This window comes from Cervus canadensis, chromosome 13, assembly GCF_019320065.1.
Source record: "Cervus canadensis isolate Bull #8, Minnesota chromosome 13, ASM1932006v1, whole genome shotgun sequence".
Lineage (NCBI taxonomy): Eukaryota > Metazoa > Chordata > Mammalia > Artiodactyla > Cervidae > Cervus > Cervus canadensis.
This window is the reverse complement of record NC_057398.1, coordinates 7,248,575-7,272,179: the sequence shown is the minus strand read 5'-3', so window position 1 is coordinate 7,272,179 and position 23,605 is coordinate 7,248,575. Positions and strand designations below refer to the sequence as shown.

Here is a 23,605-nt window from a genome sequence, read left to right as displayed (position 1 = left end):
AACAACTGTTTGTTACTATAATAAAACTATATAAATAAATATAGTATTGATGTCAGGAATCAGGAAAATTTTGAATTAGCTTAAACCATCTAAAATGCTACAGCAGTCTACTTTTCTTGTAGTTGAAAACACTAAAATTTAGGAAAGTGTGCTAAGTTCAAAGTTCATAATGCTCTGAAGTATTTTTTATGCTCTGAATGTTTAAATTTTCTTGTCAATTTCTTGCCATGTGGTAACTTATACTACCTGCCTAAAGATGAGTATTCTTCAACTGGTATTTCAATTTGTGACCTACATGTTCAGGCACTCAGAATGAGAAAACTAACCAGATTTGAGAGATGATGCTTAATTTATGAGGTTTTTGGTAACATAAAACTAACATTAGTGTATGCCAAAGTGTGCTAAGTTTTACAGTCAGACATCAAGGGCTGTCCACAGCAGGAAAGAACAGTTTAGAAAATTTATGAGCTATCCTATTTTTAGGTAGGTTATCTACCTGAGTGAATTCTTGTGCTTTGGTCAGAGGTAATAACTATACAAAGGAGTTGCTTATCTTGGCTTTCAAGTCTGACTAAAACTCTGCAAATTTTGACATAGGTTTGTTTATTAGCAGCTTTCTTTGAAGGTTCTCATGTATAATTATTTAGCTAAAATCACTAGCCTTAGGAATTGCTTATTAATGCTGCTCATTGTGATGTTTAGCTGTAAGCAGCCTAATTTAAATTGTCTGTTACAGCCAAGAGAAATCTCTAAAAACAATTCTATCATTTTTAGTATACATCTAAAAAAAAAACCACATACCCCCAAATTTATCTCCTACTCTGACCTTTCTCCTGATTTCCAAATGCAAATATCCAACTTCCTTCCTTCCTGACATCTATGATAAACAGGCATCTCAAAGCTAACACATCCAAGGCAGAGAACCTGATTTCTACGCACCATGACTCCTGCCTGCCTCATCAGCTCTCCCAGTCTTTCCCATTTCGCTTAATAGCACAACCACTCAGAAGTGAGGCCAAAACCTGTCAGTATTTCTCTCTTTCCCTTCCAACCCCCTCCATATTAAATCTATACTCAAGTTTTGTCAATTCTACCTATAAAGTATGTCCCCAACCTAATAAGCATTTCTCAACTTCTCCGCAGCTAACATCAAAACCCAAGCCCCATCAATTCTTACCTAGGCTATCTCAATAGCTTCCTACTGGTGTCTTTATATCCACTTTTTAACCTTTACGAATGATATATCACAAACAAATCACATCACTCACCTGCTTAAAACCCTCTTTTAGCCCTCCGTGTGTTTCAAATTAAGCATAAACCCCTTACTATGGCCTAAGCCCACACATGATCTGGAAACCACCCATCTCTCCGACCTCATCTGTGAGACTTCCCACACTCATTCCCTCACTCACTACTTCTCCAGCCATAGTTCTTTCAGCATCTGGGACATGCCAAGCCTTGTTTCCACCTCAAAGCGTTTGCATTCTGTTCTCTATGACCTTGCCTGAGCATCACACTCCAGGTCCTTCTTGTCATGCAGATATCAGCTTAAATATTATCTCCTCAAAGGGTCCTGACCTGACAGACACAGACACATACACACGCAGGCAGAGGCACACACGCACGCACATGCACACACATGCCTGCGCGCACACACACATGCACACACACATTCTCTCTCTCATTCACCTCTAAAACCTGCCGCAGATACCTCTTTCATGGCACTACAACCAATAAACCCAAACCACCTCTTCCACGGAAGAGTAAAATGTTACTAGAGGGTAGAAGACACAATAAAATAGCCATAGAAGCCAACTTAAAAAGGAAAAAAAAAAGAAAACCCAGCCCTAGGACCACAGGCTCAGAGCTTGCTGAGAAAGAGATGGAGAAGTTACAGAACCATATAAGCTGTAGGCCTTTCCCTTCAGATTTTAGACTCTTTTAATTACCCCAAGTCAAAGAGGGATAAGAAAACACGGAGGAGCTTGCATCTCCTCTATACATGGAGAAAAAATAGGGACAATGCCAAGCAACTTGCAGTAAAATTTTAGTATAGAGGCAGGTTTTTTGCAGTGTCCTCTATTTAGATTGCCCTTGGCATCTAAGACCTATCCACAAGGGACAGTGTCCAAGACTGCCCCACTTCTGCTTCTCACAGCTATCCCACCCCTTCTCCACAATGCCCTGGGTATCATGCCTTCAGGTCCATAATTTCTCACCTTCCACAATGAAAGTGAAATACCCAATAAAACGTGGTAACAAGCTTGGATCCAAATGACAGAGGACCACACCTTCTCTTTCCATGTAATACATCTGAAATGAATTTCTAAAGATCAGACAGACTCTAATTATAGCAAACGTCAGGGAATGAAAAACCATGGGATGCTGATACAAAAAAAATTTCAGAAGAGGCAGGTTTTCATGGTGTCCTTTGAATCACACCACTGCAAACATCTATGTACTCTACAGACAGGTGAAAGAGCTATTCAACCTCACTTACATGAGAAATGAAAATATGAATGATGCTGAACTACTATTTTTACTTACCGGAGTACCAAAAAATCCACAAGTTTATGACACTCTGTTGGAAGAGCTGTGAATCATATATTTCTGGTGGGAATGCAAAATGGTACAATGCATAAAGACAGGAGTTTTGCAATTTCTGTAAAATGGTGTAAGAATTACTCTTTGACTCAGTTTTTTTTTTTAAAGAAATCTACTTAAAAACAGACCACTAGTAAGTAGTAACAAACATACAAAAGTATTCCTTGTGGCATAATTTCAACAGCAAAAATTTTAAAACAAAGCAACCTCCACTAGTAGGAAATTAATTAAATAAATTTTGGCATGTTCACATAATAGAGCACAAGGCAGCCAGGAAAAGGAATAAGAGAGATCTCTACCAACTTGAATTTAACTCTACAATATACAGTTAGGTTTCCTTTTTTTTTTTTTTTTAAAAAAAGCAATATAGAAAAAAATATACATATATTTCACCTTTTGTAGGAAGAAACATTATATATTTCTGGAATGGGTTGCCATTTTCTTCTCCAGGGCATCTTCCTGACCCAGGGATCAAACCTGCATCTCTTATGTTTCCTGCATTTGCAGGCTGGTTCTTTTTTTCCTCTGCTCATAGTACCTCTTATCGTACAAAAGTTTTAAATTTAAAAATAGTATAATTTATCAATCTTTTCCTTCTGGGTCTGCTTTCTGTGACTCAAGGACTTTTTCTCACACTCAAATCACACTGTATATGAAATATTCTCCTAAAAGTTTTAAAGTTAATCCAAATATTTATTTTAGTGTAAAAGCATGAGGTACAGATCAATTTTTATTTTTTTGCATATAGATAAACATTTGTCCCAGCATCACTTAATAAGTATCCAATCTTATCCACTGATTTGTGCTACTCATATTTTACATAAATTTCCATGTAAATGAGTATCTTTTTGTGTTCTCTCTATAGTGTCTGATTAGACTATTTGTCTGTATCTGGGTCAATTCCACACTATGTTAATTACAGCAAATTTACAACGAGCTCTGGATATCAGCAGGACCAATCCCTGAAGCAGGGATGGCTAACTGCCTCAATATCCATTCTCTCTCTTCCTTTTAGCTATGGAATCAACCTCTGGATTTTACTTATTCTGCTCAAGCAGAACTATTCTAGGCTCCCCTTGCAGTTAGACATGAGCATGTGACTAAGTTCTGGCCACTTGCACGTGAGCGCAAATTATCTGTTTGCAATTCCTGGATTGTATCCCTAAAAAGACTTACTTTCTTCCTTTCCCTTTCTGGAGACTGGATGTACACATGGTAACTTCAAATGCACCAGGGAAGGCATCTTAAAGGTCATCAAAGCAAGACAAATGAACTCCTGCCTACGAGCTTGGACTTCTACATAAGAGAGAAGTAAACTTTCCTTGTTTAGCCACTTGGTCTCTGAGAAAGCAACCAATGGATATCTTATTAACACACACCCATGTTCCTCTACTTGAAAGCGAACTTAGTTCTTCTTAGCTGTTTGAACTGCCATATACACTTAAGAATTAACTTGTCCGCTCTCTGAAAATTCCTGATGGGATTTAGATTAGGGCTGCATTGAATTCATAGATCAATCTGGGGCACCCTGTGAATTTAAACATACTGCATATTTCTACCCAAAAATTATTTATCTCTTCATTTACGTATCTTCTTTTATGTCTATATATAAATCTTTTTAACTTGCTGTATAAAAGTCATTAACAACTTTTGTTCATTTTGTTCCTGTGTCTTTACAGATTTCGTAACACTCTAAAAGAGATCTTATTTTATTGCATTTCCTAATTATTTGTTGCCTATTATACAGGAATATGATAGTGTTAGTCACTCAGTCGTGCGACTCTTTGCAACCTCATGGACTGTAGTCCTCCAGGCTACTCTCTCCATGGAATTCTCCAGGCAAGAAAACTGGAGTGGGTTGCCATTCCCTTTTCCAGGGGATCTTCCCAACCCAGGGATCAAAGCTGGTCTCCTGCATTATGGGCAGATTCCTTACCATTTGAGCCACCAGGGAAGCTCATATAGGAAAGCAGTGGATTTTTATAAAGTGATCTTTTAAAAGCTGGCTTAAAACTCAACATTCGAAAAACTAAGATCATAGCATCCAGTCCCATCACTTCACGGCAAATAGATGGGGGAAAAATGCAAACAGTTACAGACTTTATTTTCCTGGGCTTCAAAATCACTGTGGACGGTAACTTCAGCCATGAGATTAAAAGATGCTTGCTCCTTGGAAGAAAAGCTACGACAAACTTAGCATATTAAAAAGCAGAGACATCACTTTGCCAACAAAGGTCCATGTAGTCAAAGCTATGGTTTTTCCAGTAGTCATGTATGGATGTGAGAGTTGGACTATAAAGAAGGCTGAACACTGAAAAAATGATGCTTTTGAAATGTGGTCCTGGAGAAGACTCCTAAGAGTCCTTTGGACAGCAAGAAAATCAAACCAGTCAATTCTAAAGGAAATCAATCCCAAATAGTCACTGGAAGGACTGATGCTGAAGCTGAAGCTCCGATACTTTGGTTACCTGATATGAAGAGTGGACTCAATGGAAAAGACCCTGATGCTGAAAAAGACTGAGGGCAGGAGGAGAAGGAGATGACAGAGGATGAGATGGTTGGATGGCATCATTGACTCAATGGACATGACTTTGCGCAAACTCCAGGAGATGGTGAAGAACAAGGAAGCCTGGTATGCTGCAGTCCATGGGGTCACAAGCAGTTAGCCATGACTTAGCAACAACATGACAGAACAACAACAACAATTACACAGAAAACAAAACTTGTAAACAACAAACTTGGATATTCAGCTTATGAGATTTTCAAGCAAAGTGCTAAAGGTAGCAGCTTGGTGTCTTCATGATGCTTATGGTTAAATTTGAGAGGAATGAGATAAAGTGAGGGAAGAATCGTTAAGCAAAAAGAAACCAGTACCCGATGATTTGGAAAATCCCCCAGCCTATCCAGGCTGTAAATTATGCTAAAATCACGGGTTCCGTGTCAAGAAAGCATGCTCTGAGACAAAGCCAAGATGGGACTAGACCACCTTTTGCCGGTGCCTCAAACAGAACAAAGGGTCACAATGCTCAGTGACTCTGAGAGCTCTCTGAAGAAATCAGATATGTGACTCACAGATCTCCTCAGCCACTCCAGCAGAAGCCAGAAACGGAGATAGAACCATCCAGAAAAGACTGTGGAGGGGTGTCCTGTCTAAAGAATGAGCCCCGGCCCAATATACAGGGAAGACTCGCGAGGATCTTTCCTGAGACTACTATGCCAGCAGAAACACCACCACGTTAGACTGAAAGGGACAAGAGAGGACAAAATGAAAGAAGAGTGACAGACTAACATTCTACAGGTGGCAAACAGTCTGATGAAAATACTCAGGTGCAAATATACATGACCCTTCTGGAAAAAGGAAGGATGACTCCAAGGACAGAGTCTTAAACCTGGGAGTGGAGCCTCAGACGTCAGGGCCAAGAGCCACAGAGTGTTATTTCCAGGTCTTGAAATCTAAAATGTTTTTCCCAATTGGGTTTCAAAACTGCTTGGCATCAGTGACTCCTCTCTTCCTTCCACTTTCCCACTTTTGGAATGGAAATGTCTGTAACTGTTATCCTGTTCCATCACTGTGTTTGAAGAGCAGGTAATATATTTGCTAATTTCACACGTCTACAGATGGAGAGGAGTTCTGAACCAGGACAGATGGTATCTAGAGTTTCACCCATACCTGATATAAATGATTTAGACGATGGGACTTGAAGTTGAAAATATTTAGATGATATTTTGATGATTTATGGGCTTCCCTCATGGCTCAACTGGTCAAGAATCCGCCCACACTGCGGGAGACCTGGGTTTGATCCCTGGGTTGGGAAGATCCCCTGGAGAAGGGAACGGCTACCCACTACAGTATCCCAGCCTGGAGAATTCCATGGACTGTATAGTCCATGGGGGTAGCAAAGAGTCAGACATGACTGAGCGACTTTCACTTTCACTTTGATGATTTACATGGTAAGATGTCTGAGTTAATGTTACAATGTAAGGCTTTGTAGATCAGGGTAAGGACTTCGATTTTATTTTAGGTATAGAGGGAATCCAGAGAAGAATTCCAACCAGCAAAGTGATATGACCTAATTCACATCTAAAAGATCACTGATGTGTACTGTAAGGACGTTAAGAGTGGAAATGATGGAACCTGTTAGGAAACCATCACAGTAGTCTAGGCAAGAGAAGGTGAGGACCCAGACTACAATGCTAACAGCAGGATGGAGGAACAGAGGATAGATTCAAAAATGGATTCTGAAGGTAGAGTTGTCAGAAGTTGTTAATAATAAAAAAAATCAATGCAGAAGATAAAAGAATGAGAGAAATACGTATGATTCCTAAGCTGGGACTTGACCATCTGAGTAGACTCTCCTATTCACCAGCTGAGATGGAGAAGACTGAGGAAGGTACAGATTCATGTGAGAAAACCAAGATGTGCATTTTAGACACACCACGTTTTTATTCTAACAGACATGCAGATAGAAATGTAAAGTAAGCACTTTGATATAAGAGGAGGGAACTCAAGGGCAGTTCAGAGCCAAATTTATAAATCTGCACGGCACTGAAAACAAAAGGACCAGGAGTTACCTGGTGGTCCAGTGGTTAGGACTCCATGCTTTTACTGCCAAGGACATGGATTCAATCTCTGGTGAGGGAACCAAGATCCCACAAGCTACATGGCATGGTGAAAAAAAAACCACCAGAACCAAATTATATGTTGTGGTTGGTATAACCAACCACCTATTCTAAATAAACAATAGGTGGAAAAAGAAGCAAGCCCAAGACCGAAGCCTAGTACATTCTAATATTTAGAGGTTTGACAGAGGAAAGAAGCTAGCAGACAGAGAAGAACAGCAAAACAGGTGAAAACAAGTTGAACACAGTGTTAGAGATGTCTTCTCACCAGGACCATTGATACTAATTATAATTATTTGTCCTGACATAGCCTTCATAGGCTCTACTCTATAAAAGTCCAGTTTAAAATGCAAAACTTCCAGCTCTGAGCATTCATTTTAAAAATATTCACATGCTTAGAAAACATCCACTAGAAGAGGACCCAGTACTGAATGCTGAGGGGATACACAGAGATCCAGGAACTTTTCCATGGTATGGCCACACGGAAATAAAAAAATTTTAACTTTAATCACAGGTTTTAAATTCTACTGAAAATTAGAAGAAGTGAAAATGCTGGACTAATCTAGAGAAATCTGGGCAAGGCATAGTACGAGAACCACTGGGATAGGAATGGAGGTAGCAATAAAGAACAGCAAGAAGGGCCACATGAAAAAGGTGAGTTCAGACCAACATCTAACACTGCCAACACTATTCTCTCCACTGTAGCTTCCTGTTCCCCCTGCAGCCACAAGAAGCCCTTTATACGTTTTGTTTTCCTACCCTCTGGCTATCTCTACTGTGGTCTTGATTCTCTCTTCACCTGCCCACGGTTTTTACAGCTTTTTGATTCCAATTGACTTGTACAGTGTCTTTTGCTGTTCAAATAAATTCTGTATTTTAAAAAGTTTTTGTGGGACAAGGTAATACCTATAAATCTACTTAAAATATTTTTAGTACATCTGGATTAACATGTTATAGGTGAAGACTAAAAATGTTTACACAGAGGAAGCCAACAAGGCTAATTTGTCCCCCTCTCCCCCATTTTAGATAAGAGGTGCAAGTCAACAGTGGTTATAGCACTGAAAAGCACAATGCTAAATCTGAGGTTTCAGGGAGCTGACTTCAATTCTCTCCTTTATGGTACCAGAACCACAGATATATTACACCTTAATAAAGGAAGAGGCTATTTTTAAATGAACAGCAATCAAAGCTAGTGACACACAGATAAGCTAGTGTGATTATGGCAAATTCACCTAAAAGAGATTTCAACCCTCTTATTCAACTGGAAAGAAGCTGAGGCTTTCCAGACTGTGGAAGACTTCCTGACAGCACGCGGACACGTCCCGGCGCGCCAGTCATGCCCAGGTGCCACAAGTACCGACGAGGCCTCAAGCCTCCTCAGGGTGAAACATGAAGGCAGGGAGCCCTGCTACTTGGCCAGACTCGGGAGGGCCAACTCGGCTTCCAAGAAAGATGAAAGAAAAAGACAGCGCCCCAAATTTAAAAAGAGAAAAGAACAGTACATCTATGATGAGTTCTCCTCCCCAGGCATACCTTTTCCTTTCGGCACACCCTTTCACAGATGTGATCGCTTTTGGGGGGGGGGGACTCCCGAGGTTCTCCTGATTCTTTCCAATCTACCATCTGACTCCTTGCCTCCCACCTAGTAACTGAACTGCCTTTCCTGGGGCCACCTCGTTCAACCACCCGGTTGTCAGCTGGCTCCTTCTAAAGAAGCACAGACAGCTGTTGGTGCCAAAAGATGTTGTGGTCTTTGGACATGATTCCGATGGGAATCGCAACCAACTCCTCACACCCCTCTGATGGGGCACAGTAACAGAACAGAAGTCAATGGGCGGTCAGCACACACTCAGACTCCAGATTCTGAAAGGGAACAAAAATCAAACCCTCCATTCTGCGCCTCTTCACCACGTCTGACAACCAATAGGCAAGAAAGCGGGCTTTACCAGCCCGTGAAAATGAAATATAAAGTAACAACTCTCAATAACCACATAATAAGCAGTCTGCACTTTATGAAAGGTGAAGTCCACAATACAAATAAGTAATATTAATATTTATTACATTTTATACTTTGTAAGCCCCAATTACCTACCATTGTACTAAAATGCATCCTACACTCTGAAGGGTTCACTTGGTATTTAAGTATCCATGCAGAGCACTGACTCACCTTTTCTAATACAAATAAGTTCATGCACTCCACAGGTTCTTTCTCCACCTGTTAAGAAAAATTTTTTCAGAAATTAAAAACAGGTCATGTCCTGGCTATTATAAACAGTGCTGTGATGAACATTGGGGTGCACGTGTCTCTTTCAGATCTGGTTTCCTCGGTGTGTATGCCCAGGAGTGGGATTGCTGGGTCATATGGCAGTTCTATTTCCAGTTTTTTAAGGAATCTCCACACTGTTCTCCATAGTGGCTGTACTAGTTTGCATTCCCACCCAACAGTGTAAGAGGACTCTGTGGGAGAAGGCGAGGGTGAGATGTTCTGAGAGAACAGCATTGAAACAAGTATACTATCAAGGGTGAAACAGATCACCAGCCCAGGTTGGATGCATGAGACAAGTGCTTGGGGCTGGTGCACTGGGAAGACCCAGAGGGATGGGATGGGGAGGGAGGCGGGAGGGGGGATCAGGATGGGGAACACATGTAAATCCATGGCTGATTCACATCAATGTATGGCAAAAACCACTATAATATTTAAAGTAATTAGCCTCCACCTAATAAAAATAAATGGAAAAAAAATAAATAAAAACAGCTCATAACCTGAGTCTGTCTGTTTACAAAGAACTGCTATAAATTAGCTTCTAGAAACGGGCTCAGAAAAACGTTTCCTAACTCTTCTCTTCAAACTATACTATACAAATATGCTAACCTGATACATAGCTCCTTCCTGAACCCATAAGCTAAGATCTTATAAAATCTTGGAATAAGGAAGGTTCATTCAAGTATGTTATTTTAAATGGCAAGCTTCTCAAGAGCAGACATCATAGCACCGCTTCCTAAACACCTCTTTACATGATCCAGAAGGAAACACTGCAAGAAAGGACCCACTTTTGTATCTGAGCCTTGATTTATACAGATAAGTTATTATGGAAGGGTCAGTGCTACAAAGGCGACATTTATGTTTTACAACATATACTCATATTCTGATCCTTTCTCCATTCTCCAGCTACCCACTCTTCTAAATCTACAAGACAAATTTTATAAACAGCATGATGATAAAACAAATGTAACCAAAAAAATTACTTTATATTATTATTATTAAAAAATTACATTTGTTATCATAAGAGTGTATTATTTTTAAAAATAGGTACTTTAAAAATAGGTATTTCCTTCACTCTGAAACATAGCACCACTGCCTTAAATGAATGTAAGCTGAACGAAATTCTGTAGTGTTCTATATATGCATAAATAACCTTACAATTATGCTGAAAATTATGTTTAAACTTTATATAATAAAAATGTTAAATGATTTCATCATCTTAGCTCACTACAGAAGCTTATTATAAACAGTTAAGTTATAAGAAATAGAAATATCTTACAGCCATAACATGAGAAATAAAAACTATGATATCCACTGAAAAAAGTAGGTCATTCAGGAAGCAAGCTAAAAAACTAGAAAACAGTATTTCTATCACTAAAGTAGGTTAGAGCTACATTCTAACTTGTCTGTAACAATGCCACTGCCTCTTTATTATCAACAATATAGACTAATCACTGGTTATCAGGAAGACAGACTTAGCAAGAAACGCTTAACATAAAGTTATGATAATAAACAAATTATTACTCAGCAAAACTTAGTATAAATACAGTGAGACTTTATCAAATGGGATATTACCAATGACTAATCACTGATTACTGGCTAAAGGGGCAGAATGAACTATACCTACAAAATATACTTTATACAAAATATACTTTATCTTTAAAAATGAGAAATTAGTCAAATGACTGCTGGAAGGGGAAGCTTTACCAAGTTATAAGAAGTAACTATTTTCAAGAAGTTTAGAAGAACCATGTCATGCAACACAACTATAATATATATTGACACCATCACTGATATTTTCATAGGCTACTTAGAAATAGTCCTTATATAGTCATTAAGACCTATTGTCAAAAAGGTATTGTCAAAAAGGTAACACTTCTAACTTAAAAGATACACACATAATTCATGAAACAGTCTTTCGTGCCTATAACTGAAACCAGACTTCCCGCATATGTAATATAGATTTATTTGGTTTTACTATACACATCTAGTCTTCAACATAACTGTATCATTTTATACAAGGCTTAATATAACAATAAAAACTACTGTAGTCTAAGACTTTTCTCAAAACTGCAAATGACAATGAAAGCTAACTCTAAGAACTTTATAAATGAAAAGTTAAGTCAAATAACTACTGTATTTTAAATTTATAGAGTCAACCAATAATTACACTTGCCAAAGTATGCACAAAAATCACATAATTAGGAAAAGCAAGTAATACTGAGCTCTACTATTCTTGATATTTGTTCTGAAAATTCCAACCAACAAGTGAGATTTCACTGATATGTAACTCAAAGGCAATCACTATTATTACTGAAATAAAAAGACAGGTAAATGCCAGACCAAAAAAGTAAAATTGAGGGAAAAAAAAGTTTCAAAGTACAAAAGAAAAGTTAAATAAACCTCATGACATTATCAAATACAAAAATCACTATTTTTTTTATCCCCAATCCTTCCTAAGGCCAGAAAGAGTATAAGGAAAAAATATGCATTGCACAGGTTAAATGTATATTTTTAATGTACATGTTTGGGGATCAAAAGGCTTAAATAGTTCTTCTATCTGAGATACAGCAAACTGTGTACAAATGTTACACCTTTTAAAAAATTTTCTAAAAGCAAATCTGAAAAGTTTACAAGAGAAATGTCAAATTTGTAAGCAAACAGCAAGCCACTGGAGGCACATCTTGACTTAAATATGGAGATATGGAGGTAATCCAAAAGTGGTCTACTGACTTTAAGAGTATAAGGCACAAGAGAAATGATTAATATTACTGTCTTTAAAAATTTCAGCTTTCTAAGGTATAATTGATACATAAAATTTTAAGATATTTAAAGTGCATACCACTAACCAACTATGTATATCCAATATATAGAATAATTATTTTTTATTTGTTTTTATTGAGATAAATGACCATACAACACTGTGTAAGTTTAAGGTAGACAGTGTGCTGATCTGATACTCTACACAGTTAGATTTCCACTTCAGTGTGAGCTAATACCACTAACATGTCGCATGATTCTTTTTGTTTTGGGGGAAGGAACACTTCAGATCTAGTCTCTAAGCAACTTTGAAGTGTATATACATTACTGCCCTTGCTGAGTATTTGATCCAGGACTTATTTATCAACAGCTGTACTTACATAGTATCTCCCTATTTCGCCCACCTTCCTTTTCCTGGTACGCATCCTTCTACCCTCTGTTTTTATTTTATGAGTTCAGCTTGTTCAGAATCTACAAATAAGTGTTATCATATACTTGTCTTTATCTGACTTGGCATAATGCCCTCAAGGTCCATTCATGTTGTCACAAATGGAGAGCTAAATAATATTCCACTGTATATGTATAGATTTATGCGTGTGTGTGTGTGTGTATTTACCTCAAACCTTCCTTTTCCATTCATCTACTGACAGACAAAGAGGTTGTTTCCATATCTTGGTTAGTATGAATAATGCTACAATAAACATGCAGTGAACACATTTCTTTGATTTTCTGTTTTCACTTCCTTTGGATAATTATCCAGGAGTGGGACTGCTGGATCATATGGTAGGTCTATTTATAATTTTTTGAGGAAGCTCCACATTTTTTTCTGTAATCGCTGAACCAATTTGAAGGAATGATTATTTAATCAATTAGTCAATCTCTTTAAAAAGAGATGAGTTTCCCACCAAAATGAATAGCCATCCCCAAAATGAATTCTTGTATAAATAAAATTTTTCACATGCCAAATTTACTTCAAAGACATAATAATAATAAAGACTTTAAAATCGTAATAAAATCACTGCATATAAAAAGACTAAAACTCGAAAATAAATCTGTCTAGTTCATTATACATAAACAAACCAAGGCACTAAAGGTTAAATAATGTTGCTCAGGGTCACTAGTTAATTGTCAGAAAAAAGTAATTGGGATCCTAAGTTTAACAGAGTAAGAAAATAAACATTGATATTTCTTCATTTTTATGAAAGAAAAAAAAAAAGAAAATTATGAAATTGCTTTCTAATCCTTTAAGGTAACAAGTAAAAATGAATTTCTCAAAACTGTTTTTGGAGATGATACCAGCATTGCTCTTGAAGTGATCATCTCAGCAACATGGAAATGAGAAGTAGATGGAAAATGACAAGCTGAGTCAAAGTTACCATCTCTTCCCTCAGGCAAACCCATGTAAGAGCATAATATAAACTGGCATAATCCTCTCCAATTGGGGTAAGTCAGGGTACAACAGGAAACAGGAAACATGTGCGTGGGTTCACACACGTGTGCTGTGTGCTGTGAATGTGTGCATGTGTGTGTCTGGATATGAATATGCGCAGACTTGAAAGTGCCTGGGAACCAGCAATTTGGGGAGGGGAGGAAGGGTTAGTTACTACAAAGTATGTAGTACTTTTCACATGTCTACTAAGGAAAATATGTAGTGATGTTATATTCCCATCAAAATGTGCTCAGGTATACAAATTAAACCCAAAGGTTTAGTTCCTTAAAAATGAATCTAGTCCTCTCTAAAACTGACTTTTATTTCTTCTACACATTTACATTGACCATTAGCCCAAATCACTACAATTTATTGTGACTTAATACAATACAAATTGTATTAAGTCAAAACACTACTGCAAAACTACTTTAGAAATATTTTAAATTCCATTTCATCTAAAGACTTCTCTCCAAAAAAACATGCATTAAAGTAACCACAGCCTTTTAATTAGTGTCTAGCTCACTTTAATAAACTGTGATAGCTATTTCTTCAGTAGATATCTACATTTTCATAATAGGCATGAAACTTTAAATATTTCCGATTAATGTTGCCAACTACTCCTAACCAATACAGCCCATTTAGACTACAGTCACTAATTTCTAGACACTTTTTAGTTTCTCCCTAGTTAAGTCATTCAAGGAACAATATCAATTTTAGTCTCTGATTGAAAACAGTGTTGTTGAAAGATCATGGTTTGCACAGCATAGTAAACACAGTTTCTCTTTTAATCCATACAAGTTCCTATGAATTTTTTCAATAGTTATTCTAAGAGGTATAAGATTTATCTTATAAAATTACTGTTCACAAATGTAATCCATTTTTCCCACTTTTGACTACTTTTCATTCAGTTTTTTTGTTGTGGTTGTTAGTTATGTTTTTGACTCTTTGAAGCTCATTAATATCATAAAACCTTGAATAGGTATACTTCACAAGAAGGTTTCTACTTAATTTAATTTTCTATTTAATGGAGAATACCTAAAGAAATTAGCCTCCAACTAATAAAGATAAATGAAAAAAAAAAAAGAAGCATTAATGCAGAATACCTTTTTTTCCACTACCGCACCAGATCATTTTTTTAAAGCTACAAATACTCATTATTGCATTAGTAAGTTCAGAATATTGAAGATAATTTAATATTTCATTAAAATCCTCTATCTTTTGATGACTCATACTATTACTGTCAATATCAATTCTAATAACAGCCCTAAAATGTGAAAATAGGAAACTGAACTGAATACACATACGGATCATAGGAGTTTGTTTTTAAATAAATTCCTAATAACAGCTTGCTGTGTTGTCACTCTCTCTTCTAAAAAATGGAAAATCAAGTGTTCCAACTTTTAGGTTTCTATTAAAATTTTACTATATATACAAACAAAATATGCAAATATTCGTCTTATTCAAAGCTTGGAATGTTTTTATTTATAGTAGCTTGATCAGCCTTATGCTAGCCCTATATGTAAGTTCACATTAGGTATTAACAGGTGAGGATCTGGGGATGTTGTGGGAAAAATATGAAAGTCAGCTGAATGGAAATCAAATCCATGAAGACAATCTACTATACTACTACACACACGCTATGGACAAACATTATAATCATTTTAAATAAAGCAACCGTGCAAACACTATTACTCACCAAATTGTATAAATAAGCCAATATGTGATTCTGCAATGCCACGGAAAATAACAAAAAGCAAAATGCATCTTAATACGAATATTTCTCTAGTGTTCCCTACTTTTTTTCTAATTTTGCTTAGTGAGTTAGAAAAGGAAACTAAAATAAACTGTAAATTATTCAAAAGTACTGTGTAGAGGTCTCTGAACAAATTTACCTAATATACAAACATGTCTTAAATCTCCATGAAATGTTAGAAATTTGATTCCTGCTGAAAGCCAAAGGATCTCTTCCAGGAACATCACTGCTTAAACTGACTGTAAATCTTCCAAACAACAGACTGCTCAATAAATTGCCTTACTTAGTCGCAGACTGATAGCAGAGACTTCCTAATTACATCACCCTCTGTACCCACTGTAACATCTCTTAACAATAGCACGGAAAGCAGGAGTGTGATGTTCTCCCTCAAGACTAAGAATACAACATGCTTGCATTGTTTTTGTTTTTGTTTTAATTAGTTCTTCATTTTTATTTTTTTGATTGAGCCCTGTAGCATGTGGGATCCTAGTTTCTGGACCAGGGATCAAACCTTCACACCTGCATTGGAAGCACGGGGTCTTAACCGCTGGACCACTAGGGGAAGCCCTGTACTGGGTTTTTTAATTCCACATTTCCAATTACTTTTGAAAGCCCAAATTATATCTTGGAAATCTTAAAGAGTCACAACAGATCTTTACAGGCATCTGAGTCATATTAATGACTTAGAAAATAAATGCAAAACTGTGTGATAAACTGTAAAAGGCATTGTAAATAAAAAGTAGCAACAGATTCTCTAATTCACCCTTCTTTCACAATTATTTTTTTTTTAAAAAGCTACCCAGAGAGGTTAAGTAAAGTTACTATGTGTAGCAAGTTAACAATCAAGGTGAATATTTTTACCTCAGCAAAACATTCTCCAAGAAATCTAATGATATTCCAATGGAACAGACAGAAAAACGTGGACTAGATGAAGAAGGGTGTAAGTCAAATCACTAAAGACTAGCTTTATCTTGAGGTTTTAAATCAGACTTGCCCTTTACAAAGATAACTAGCAACAGTTTGAAAAACGGATTGGAATGAGCCTGAAGACGGGAGATAACAAGACAAGGGAAAAAACTAATACAAGTCGATCAATGAGAGAAAAGCAAATAAACTAGAATCTAAGCACTGAACATCGTAAGTTAATTTGAGATGCAGGCGTGGTAGGACTTAGTGATCAACAGGATGTGCAGAGTGAATTATAAGACAGAGTTGATTTCCAGCTTTCTAATTCAGACGTCTGGTTATTTAAAAATGCTACTCAGATGGCAAATTTGCATGGAGTGGGGAGTATGGAGGCTGGATTTGGTAGCTGTGAAGATAACTTTGGTTTAGGACATTTTGAATGTCCCAAGCTAAACATTTTGGATTGCTGTGGGACATCCAACATATATAGCCACTATGTGGAATTATATTAGGAAAACCATGTGTACTTTTAATTTAATAATAGTGAATTTTTATTTTATTGCTCCAGGAAGCAGAATCTAGGAAGGGGTAGATAGATAAGTTACTAAATGGCAGACATTTGGTCAAATACATCTGGGCAAGGGATGCAACCCTTTATGATAATCAATAGAACTCAAAACAATTCAAGAAATATCTTGAGTACATACTATATTCAGGTATTGTACAAAATTTAATGAATAAAAACCAAATAAATGTTATGCTCCAGGCATTTATGGTCAGACTGGGAAGACAAATTTACAAACAAAAGATTTCCACATGATTCAAAGGGCGCAATCACAGCAGTGTGTATGAGAACGAGGTTGAGAACAGAAACAAGAGAACATTAGATCAGGGAGGTAAAGAGAAGGCTGAGAAGTAAGTAATCAAGAGAGGAAGAAAAAACTTCAAAAAACAGGAAATGGTCAACAGTGTCAGACTGACAGAGGCCAATGTTAGAAGAGTTAATACGTCAGATAACAATTACACATCTTGACAGGTTAGGCTAGACCAAAGATTCCCAATCTGATATCTCCCACAAGACCTCTAGGGTAACAATAAGGCTCTATAAACCATTCTGAATATTTCAGTATGCTTTTAAAAAAATTGTACCTTAACCTAAGATAGGGCTAACTTCTTCACCTCTGGCTGGAATTATGTTGGCTTAGAGTGGTAACATCTTATATCATCATCTTATATTTGTCTGAAGTCCTGATTAGCAGATATCTGATTGAGAAAGAGGAGGAAATAAATGATTAATTGGTACTGTAAAATAGGGGCTTTGAAAAAAAGGAATAAATAAAAGTAACTCTTTGTACTTAAAAGTCTGAATGAAAGGATTAAAATGTTGGGCCAGGGCTAATAAAGAGTACGCTTAACAGATACAAATAATTTCTTCTTTAAATCAAAACACTGGTTAGCTGGGCAAGCAACTGAAGTCACATGACTTGAAAGTAGTCCAGATAAAAGAGACTGTGATTCTGGTTGATTACAACTTCATCCTGAGCCAACATGAAGTTCCAAATGGCTATTCTAATTAGCTACACTAATAAGATTATGCACAAGGAGTGATGTAACAGTTTAAACAAAACATCTGGAATGGAGTGGCACACTATCATATTTCAAACTTTAAAACATACAACTGCAAACCATCCAGAGGAAGAGTTAAATATTGTGTCTAGAAAAGAAACTGCTCAGGAGTTGTCTCAAAATGGTAGAAGTGAGGTCAGGTATACAGAGAATAGGGAATTTTGGGTTTACTGCTCCAGAAAGCAGACCTAGGGTGAGTGGATTGAAGGAAGTTACTAACAGCAGATTTTTGGTTAAAACAAGGACCTTATGAACTGTAAGAATTATAGTTCCACATCGGCATAAATGTTCACTGGCATACGGGCTCAATGAACTCATTATCATTGAATATTTTTATACAAAGTAAGGATGATTCATCTCCTGGTGTTCACACTATATTGTAATTGCATGGTTAAAATTATCTGTCTCCCCCACTAGAATATGTACTCCTTGAGGGAAGAAATGTGATTTTATTCATCTTTGTGGCCCCACAGGGTCCAGCACAGGATGCCAAGCACATCAACTGCTCTGTAAGTCTACAAAATTAACAGGTGAATGAAGACACTGAATATTTTAAGAACCACTTCTTTGGGAAATGGGATGAGATGCTCCTGTGGGCCCCTAAAATTCTAAGATGTCCCTAGTATAAAGCCCTCATCCAGAGCTCATTCTATTTCATGACACAGCATAGGTATGTAATACCTGCTTTAGTATGTGATAGGCAGCACACCTTACCTGACATCTTCATTTGAAATGCTAGTATTAAGGATAGTTTCCTTTGCCAAACTAGAAAAGACATAACTCCTGACAGTTATATTATGAAGCCTTCAACAAATTATTAAGTATGAAAATATTAATTGAGAGTCTCTCAAGCACAAAAGAATCTCTACAACAGGAAAATTTGAAAAATCTTGTTCTTTAAACATAAAAGCAGTAGTAGGCAAAGCCTCGTGGCTCAGCTGGTAAAGAAGCCACGTGTGATGCAGGAGACCCCGGGTTGATTCCTGGGCCGGGAAGATCCAGTAGACAAGGGACAGGCTACCCACTCCAGTACTTTTAGGCTTCCCTTGTGGCTCAGCTGGTAAAGAATCTGCCTGCAATGCAGGAGACCTGGGTTCAATCCCTGGGTTGGGAAGATCCCCTGAAGAAGAGAAAGGCTCCCCACTCCAGTATTCTGGCCTGGAGAATTCCATGGACTGTACAGTGCATGCAGTTGCAAAGAGTTGGACACAACTGAGCAAACTTTACTTCACAGTAGGCAGAGCAAAATGCCTTCGCTGACATAAAAAAAGGAACTGATCACATTTAAATGAGAGGGAGAAGGGAAGAATCAATGGAGAAAAGGGGGGGGTTGGAAACTGGAAATTTTCAAAGAAATTTTAAGTTACAGGATTATACATGGATACTATCTTGCTAATTCTTCTACACCTTCTGTATAAGCCTTTTTGTCTTTACCAAGTCACAAGAAATTCTTCCACAAAATGGTTGGGGAAATAAAGTACAGAACATAAATCAGTATATTCTCTTTCTTGATTTTTAACCTCTAGTAAATAGTAAGATAAAGTTTCAAAGTACTGCTCTGGAAAACAAGAATATCAAAGATTATCGGGAGATCTTATTCCCAGTGCTCTCCATCACTTTACCTAAATGGTGAGTGCAAGTCTCCTCAGTGGTGTCTGACTCTTTGATACCCTATGGACTGTGGTCCCTCAGGCCCCTCTGTCCATGGGATTTCCCAGGCAGGAATACTGGAGTGGGTTGCCATTTCCTTCTCCAGGGGATCTTCCCCACCCAGGGATCAAACCTGTGTCTCCTGTGCCTCCTGCATTGGCAGGCAGATTCTTTAACACTCAGCCATCCGGGAAGCCCCTGAGCTAAAGCAGATACTTGAAACTGTCTGAATAGGTAATCAATCTCCTAAAATAAGTAAAATAAACATAAACACACAGCTATACCAACTTTGGAGCAGGCAAAGCTGTACGCCTCGGGGGCTGGCCACCAAGATGGGAAGCGCTTTCAAAAGTTGTAATTAGGAGAAACAAAAAATTTAGGCTAGGTCTGACATTGCTCTAGGTGCCTTACACATTTGTACAGATGAATACACATACACACAGGGAAATTTTACAAACCACTTTCATTGTTTGAAGTAAGGTAAGAGTGGGATAGGGCCTCAAACATGCTGCAGACTTGCACATAAATCCTAGACGTTATCATGTGAATTTTCACAATATTGTCCTTTAAAACAAAGCACAATATAGACACTTCATGCCAGTTACATGTTTCTGTAAGAAGAGAAAACTACACTTTAGTGCCAGCTATCTACCTTATCGAGGAACTTTAATTAAGCTATTTTTTGAAAATATGAGTATGGATGGCACCGTAACACTTAATAGACTGATATATATGCAGGATTTTAAGAGTGTGCATTTCTTGTAAAGATGTCTTTGCATCTCTTTCCTAGAGAAAAACCAGTTTTGAGTGTTAGGAGAGAAAAATACTTGAGAAGGAAATTACCCTCACTCCAAATTCCCTGGTCCCCTACAACAACAGCACACAGAAGGGGAATGGACCGACAGCGCAGTCCAGCATCTGCTCCAGAGTAGGGGCTGAGAAGGGTCAGGACTGGGAACAGCAAACTGGCCTCCCAGTTTGGGAGGAAGGGGAATATCGCGGGAGGGCGGCTTGCTGGGGCGAGGTCAATGAAAGGAGGGGTACACCCTGCGCTCCCGGGCTCCTCCAGCCCGTCCCGCCGGGTCTGCAGGGCCGCACCGGAGCCCCCCCCCCCCGCCCCCACCTCCCCGACTCGGCGCCGCCGGGAGCAAGCAGCGGCCCCGGCGGCGCCGTACCTGTCGGCAGGAGCCGCTCGACTCCTCGCGCCGGGCCGCGGGCCGAGGCCGACGGAACCGCCGAGACCAGGTATAGAGTCTGGCGGCGCCGCTCCGCCCACCAGCCTCCCGGGACGCGGTCCGGGACCCTCGAGCCTGCACAGCCGCTCGGGGCCCCATCGGCGCCGCGGCCTCCCGGGCACGCCCGAGCTCCAGCTACCTGGGCGCCCCCCCGCCCTCCGCCCCAACCGCGGACGGCCTCCACTTACCTTCAATCGCCATGATGCGCTCGCCCTGGACCGCACCAAGTGCGCGGCCGGGGGCGGCGAGCGGGGCGCGCGGGCGGAGGACGCGCCGGGGCCGCCGGCGCGCGGGGCGGGGCGGGGCCGGGCCCGCAGGCGCGGGGCTGCGCGGCCGGGAGGGGCGAGGCGCGGGCGGGGCGGAGGAGGGGCCCGGGCGCCGCGGGCGCGCCGAGGAAATGGACGCTTCCCGGGCCGCCCCGCTGCCGCCGCCGCCGCCGGCACGTGACGCGCCCCGCCGCCGCCCCGCCGCCCCCGCAGCGTCTAGCGCCGGGGTTCCGACCAGGAGCGGGGCGCGGAGGGCCCCCGGGAGTCCCGCACCCGAGACCAGCCCCAGGGCCTCTCGGCGGCCGGAGCCCGGCGCCGAGACGTCCGCTCCCCGCTAGCGGGCGGCAGCCGGAGTCGACCGAGGGGCGCGCGAGGGCTGCGGTCAGCACCACGGACAGGTCTCAGCTGTCCACCGACCTCTGGGATCCCCAGCCGCCCGGTGATGACTCCCTGAGATCTGGTCCTCCGAAAGCCTGCTTGTTTGGGTTTTGCTTTGCCTGCATCAGTCAAATACTCGCCTCAGATCTCCGCTGAGGGTGAGAGACAGCTAGCTGGCAGAGAAAGGGATCCTGAGGACAGCCGCTTCTGTCTCCGTCTCCCTGCCTCTTCCTCCCAGTCTCTCTCTCACACTCACACACAAACTCACACATTCACACACACACTCACACACCAACACACGCAACGTGTTAGCGTGCACTTCGCCCCTTAGGTTCCTGATCAACCTGATCAGTTCTTGCCATCAACCCCAGCTTGGGTTTTCCCCTGGGAAGTATGCCTCGGCGTTTGTCTCTGCACATTTGAGGTCACAACAAAAGTAGAGGTAAGACAGACGTTGTGACAAAGGGCCTGAAAAAGCAAGTCACGTGCAAGTTCTTTAAACCGGCAACCCAATGGGCATTATGAACACAGGTCAGTGTTGACCACAGAACAGCTGGTAGATTAATTTGGACCTGAGGTACTTGAACCACTCAACATTCACCCAACTTTCAACTTCATTTGGTACTTTGAGGACCTGGACGAGGAAGAGCTTAAACGACATTGAAGCACAGAGAGTTGGTGATTCTCCTCACAGAAAAATGCTAACTCCTAGTGCAAAAGAGCTATACTGGGGACTGGTATAAAGAAAATTTCCACTTATGTAGTTGAGATTGGACTGTAAATCTAGAGCAGAAATTGTCTTTCATTACATTTGTGTGATCTCTTCCTCAGTCACAGTTTATGTTCAGTAAACATTCATTTTTTACCATTTTGCTTAGTCCAGTGAATATTTATCAAACTAGCATTGTGCTAAACGTTAGCTACAAGAAAGTCTTGTTACTGACAGATCCAACAAAATGCTCTTCTACCAGTAAATACTAAAATGTCTATATTTTAGAAAAGATTTGTGTGTGTGTGTGTTTACCATAGGTATCTGTGAGATTCAGATAAAATATGTATACTGCCCAAGTTATTTTCTCCAGGCAGCTTCCCTTAAAACAGTCTTGAATTACTGGTTTGAACTAGAAACCACAGTTCTGGATTTGTGTTTTCTGGCCAGCTCTGAGTAATCCAATTGCTCAGTCTTTTTAAGAATTTCATATTGAAAGCCAGAAAAAAAAAATCATTATTTCATTACCACTACACAAGTTAATAATATATATGGAGCCAAGTTATGTGAGCTCCCATAACTCAGGTTAATATCACAGTTTCTCAGAAAATTAATTTGTGTGTTGTGGTGAATGTGAGCTTCAAATGTGTCAAATCTGGGAATTTAGGCCAAGGCTACTCAACATTGATGACATTTCCCCTCAGATTAGAATGCATAATTCTCCTCACCAACATTGCCTTTTTCTTTTTTTCTTAAGTGCTCTACAAATACAAGTTGGGACATCTCTGTCATTACTGCTGGACAATATCATATGTCTGAACTTTCCAGTGTCTCATGTGGCTTCTTTTCTGTGTCATTTTATTCATTTATGTTTGGCTGCACTGGGTCCGCACTGCCGTGCAGACTTTTCTCTAGTTGCGGTGAAGCATGAGCTTAGTTGCTCGGCAGCATGTGGGATCTTCCCCAGACTGTGGATCAAACCCATGTCTCTTGCATTGGCAGGCAGATTCCTTACCACTGAGCCACCAGGGAAGCCCTCATAAGGTGTCAGAGTTTGCTTAGCAGCCACTTGGAATTGAGATTTAACTTCTCAGATAACTCCTACAGTATGCCACAGTTTGATACATTTAATTTGGGGAATGTCAATTATTTATAATTTAAATATTTCCAATTTTATCCATCACACATCTTACCCAATGACAAGACATTTTTCTAATTTTGACCATATGCTTCTAAGTAGTCTTTAGTGTATACACCTTTACATTGTAGGGGATGTTTTAAAAATGCTCATTTTAAATTCTTCATTCTTCCTTATTAATGAATTATTTGAAGAATAGTTTCCAAACATGTAGTGCAAGCAATTACCCAATTTCCCTATCATGTGTTGTAGAGAGAAAGTTGGGGCT

General features: G+C 39.5%; 1 protein-coding gene across 1 annotated transcript in view; it reads right to left on the bottom strand.

Moving 5' to 3' along the window:
* The window catches only part of SYT14 (synaptotagmin 14), a 192,968-nt gene extending 171,828 nt beyond the window's left edge, over positions 1–21,140 (bottom strand). The window contains exons 1-2 of the mRNA XM_043485253.1: positions 21,035–21,140; positions 9,392–9,439 (exon numbers count right to left, since the gene is read on the bottom strand). Of these exons, the coding sequence (XP_043341188.1) occupies positions 9,392–9,439; positions 21,035–21,047 (61 nt within the window). The 5' untranslated portion in view covers positions 21,048–21,140. The remainder of the gene's footprint in view (positions 1–9,391; positions 9,440–21,034) is intronic.
* Positions 21,141–23,605: the final 2,465 nt, after the last annotated feature.